This window comes from Carassius carassius, chromosome 21 (assembly GCF_963082965.1).
Source record: "Carassius carassius chromosome 21, fCarCar2.1, whole genome shotgun sequence".
Taxonomy (NCBI): Eukaryota; Metazoa; Chordata; class Actinopteri; order Cypriniformes; family Cyprinidae; genus Carassius; species Carassius carassius.
Window position 1 is genome coordinate 15,062,623 of NC_081775.1, and position 3,448 is coordinate 15,066,070.

At 37.5% G+C, this 3,448-nt stretch overlaps 1 protein-coding gene across 1 annotated transcript; it reads left to right on the plus strand.

Moving 5' to 3' along the window:
- Nucleotides 1-1,008: 1,008 nt before the first annotated feature.
- LOC132098263 (uncharacterized) lies at nt 1,009-2,489 on the plus strand. Its single transcript, XM_059504435.1, has 4 exons — nt 1,009-1,137; nt 1,589-1,740; nt 1,956-2,130; nt 2,272-2,489. The coding sequence occupies exons 1-4, from the start codon at nt 1,023-1,025 to the stop codon at nt 2,487-2,489; spliced, it is 660 nt and encodes a 219-aa protein (XP_059360418.1). The 5' UTR covers nt 1,009-1,022.
- Nucleotides 2,490-3,448: the final 959 nt, after the last annotated feature.

Here is a 3,448-nt window from a genome sequence, read left to right on the forward strand (position 1 = left end):
TCACTTTCAGCTTATATTACCCAAAGTAGTGCATTTTAGCAAGATTAGTTAAGTTAACGTTAATTATCCTTATTTTTGATAATATTTATATGATAATAACACAAGTGTAACGTTGGATGAGTCTTAGATTATAACAGATCCAGTAAGTTAACGCATTGGCAGAAGGCAAAGATAACATGGCAAAGTTAACATTTTTTCAATGTCTGCATAAATATTTGGTCTCCAACATTTTATTTTCATGTCAATATTACAGAACCTTTGTTTTTGATTCTAAGGTTTTTAAACCAGTAAATAGAATGATTATTTATATGTTTACTACATTTGGTTGCACTGCCTTTGACCAAAATATTCATGTTCAAGAACATTTTGTAGTCAGTATTACAGTTAACGTTAATGTGCTTTCAGTATTTCTCTAACGTTACTGTCTGTTAATAGGAAACACCGGACCCTTTCTGGTTGGTTGTAGGCTATAGAGGCACCTGTCAGGTAGGACTGGGCTAACGTTATATAAACGAAATTAATATCACAAGAATCATAAAGACATATCACATTATCTGCTCACCTCTATCTAAATCTATCTAAATCACTTAACCTATCAATAACCTAATCTGCAATTTTCAGATTATATTCCTTTGGATATTTCAAATCAAATTTAGAACGAAATGTTTTTAATATGTGCTTGATATTATCAATTTAGACAACAGAATTGTGTATCACAATATATTCAAAATGGGTCTTAAATTTCATTTTGAGTGGCAATAAAGTCTTAAATATAACTTGCCTAACCCTGCAGATACCTAATATTAGAAGGGTTTTTTGTCAGAATACTGATGTTAAATGTTAGCTTAATAACAGTTTCTGTCTGCCAGTCATTTATTGATTGCTAAGCCAAACAATGATTTTTATTTATTTGATAATTTTAGAACACATGGAGAGGAAGTTTGCGGTGGAGTGAACGGGAGGATTTTGGGAAGCTCAGTGACATAAAAACTGATGTCATAAGGGGGTATGATGATTCCAAGATGGACCAGGATGGGAATCCCTTTGCCACCTACTCAGCCGTAATTGAATGGCGCCATGGGAGGAAACAACGAGGAGGCTGGCCTCACTACAGAGGCACTGTCATTTTTGTTAGTGGTAAGTTAAGAGTTACTAACTTACTCTAATTCACACAAACACAAGTACTATGTGGTTTTGACACTGTAAGTGCCACAATCAGTATGTCATCTGACAACTATGTCAAAAAATGAACTAAAAATGTAACTATGTTAAAAATGAGATAAGATAATAATACTTTGACAGTTGAAACCAGGTTGAATAAAGCTTTTTGAATAGTTGTTTATGTCAGGTGTCATGTATACCTTATGCATAACCCCCTGAATATTTGCGTAGAGTATACATAGGGTATGCAAGTATACAAGTATATGAGCAATGCATACAGAGCATGCATGCAGTGCTTGCACTTATTTTGGAGCACACAACACATCACTAACTTCACGTATATTTTCAGTCTTAGTGTTACAAGAGGGTGATCTGGTGTAATCAGCTGTTTGAGTATAACTCTGGTGTATTTGCTTTTGTTTTCTAGCTACTCGTTTTGAGACAATCCGTAAACTGAACTCACTGCTGAAGGAAGAAGAACCTACAGAGCTGACAAAGAGGGCCTCAGTGGCCCCCCAAAAATATGGGGACGATTCAGATTGCTCAACTGATATTGAAACTCAATCTCAGCAAGCAAAGGTGATGTTAATTTACTTTTAGCTCCTATGCAATGACCATATTTCCCAGTGGTGCAATGTGTAAGGAGTTGGGACTATTGTGTAATAGGCATTACTATCTAGCTAAATCTGTAAGGATTCTTGATATTGATTCTCTTGTACATAATGGCTGCTCAACACCAGCAATAGCTGTCTTTTTATTTTGGTTTTGTTTTTTTCCTATCTCTTGACACCCAGAAGTCAAAGGCTCCCAGGAGGATAGACCCTGCAGAAGAGTTTCTTAGGCTATACGGTCAATCACAGCCTTCTTCAGATAATCACAACAGTCCGACTCAGACTGTTGTTGAATTAAAGCAGGAGATCAAGGACCTGAAAGAAGAGAACGCGAAGTTGAAGGAGATTGTTCTTCAAGGTATCATTGATTCATATCAAATACTGAACCATCAGACAAGTAATAAACCTTTCTCTAAATGACTGTAGGCTGAATTTCCTGTATTGTCCTAAAGGAGTGATGATAATAATAAATTATTTGTTTTTGATGTACTGTGTCTAGATGTGCCAGGACTCCTACTGAGCTTGAGGAATATAATAGATTCGGCTGCACCTCCTAAGAGATCCAGGGTGGACCCTACCAAAGCATTACCGGCCCTTCCAGGGTCTCCGCAGTCCAGGTCCAGTTCTCCATGTGCCACTTCGCTGTCCCTCCCCAGATCTACGCTGTCCAGTTCCACATCTGTGTCTCCATCCCTGACTGCCTCCCAGTCTTCTTAGGTAATTGTTTTTTAAAGAATAAATAAATACAGCATATAAAATAGATATACTGCTTGCCAGACTTGCTTTTAATTCAATTCAATTCAATTCAATTCAAATTTGCTTTATTGGCATGAATGTAACAACAATATTGCCAAAGCATCCCACAAACCACATAAAAACAATCAACCCCATACATTTCATTAAACAAGTAATTAATTACAGTGTAAAGTAGTGAGTATGGCAGATCTAATGTGCTTATATGTCTAAAGTCTGTTGGGCTGAAGAAGTCAGACATACTGGTATTTTAAACTTTAATGCTCACCTTGTGTCCAGGTTGAGATCCATTCTGGGACCGGAGTCATGGTTGAGAAACTGGCGTGGGCCTATGCCATAAATGCCAATTCGGCAACAGTCTTTGTGAGGCATCTGCTCACCGCAGTCTTTCCAGTGGAAATACTGCTGGTGAGCAATCTTCGGGGGAACAAACGAGGTGGAGGAGAGGCTCGTCAACCATTAGACAAAAATAATTTGGATGCCATTTACAGCATGTTTTCTTCTTTTTAATGGGTGTTTGACCAATAGTCTCTGCTTTTGTGTGTTTCCTGATTCCAGCCTACTGTAATAATTTTTGCATTGTTTTTTTGTTCATGTTTAGGTGCAACTCTTGAGAAGTGGCCAGGGACCCAGCTTTCCAGCATTGGAAGTACGATCAATGCCAAGATTACAGAACTCCGGTCAAAAAGTAAAAATGCTGGTGTGTACACAGCTCCACATTAAACTGTTTTGTTTGCTCTGAGTTTCACACAGGTGTGTCACATAGTCCTTGGCCCTGGGGCAAAACAGGTTCTGACTACTGTCTACTGAAAGTATTTACTGCTTAAAGTGCCTGTTTATTCTGAGGTATCCAGTGTGCAAAAGAACAAAACTGGCATATATGTAAGCCATTAAGGCATTTTAAGTTTATATTCTATGTTTTT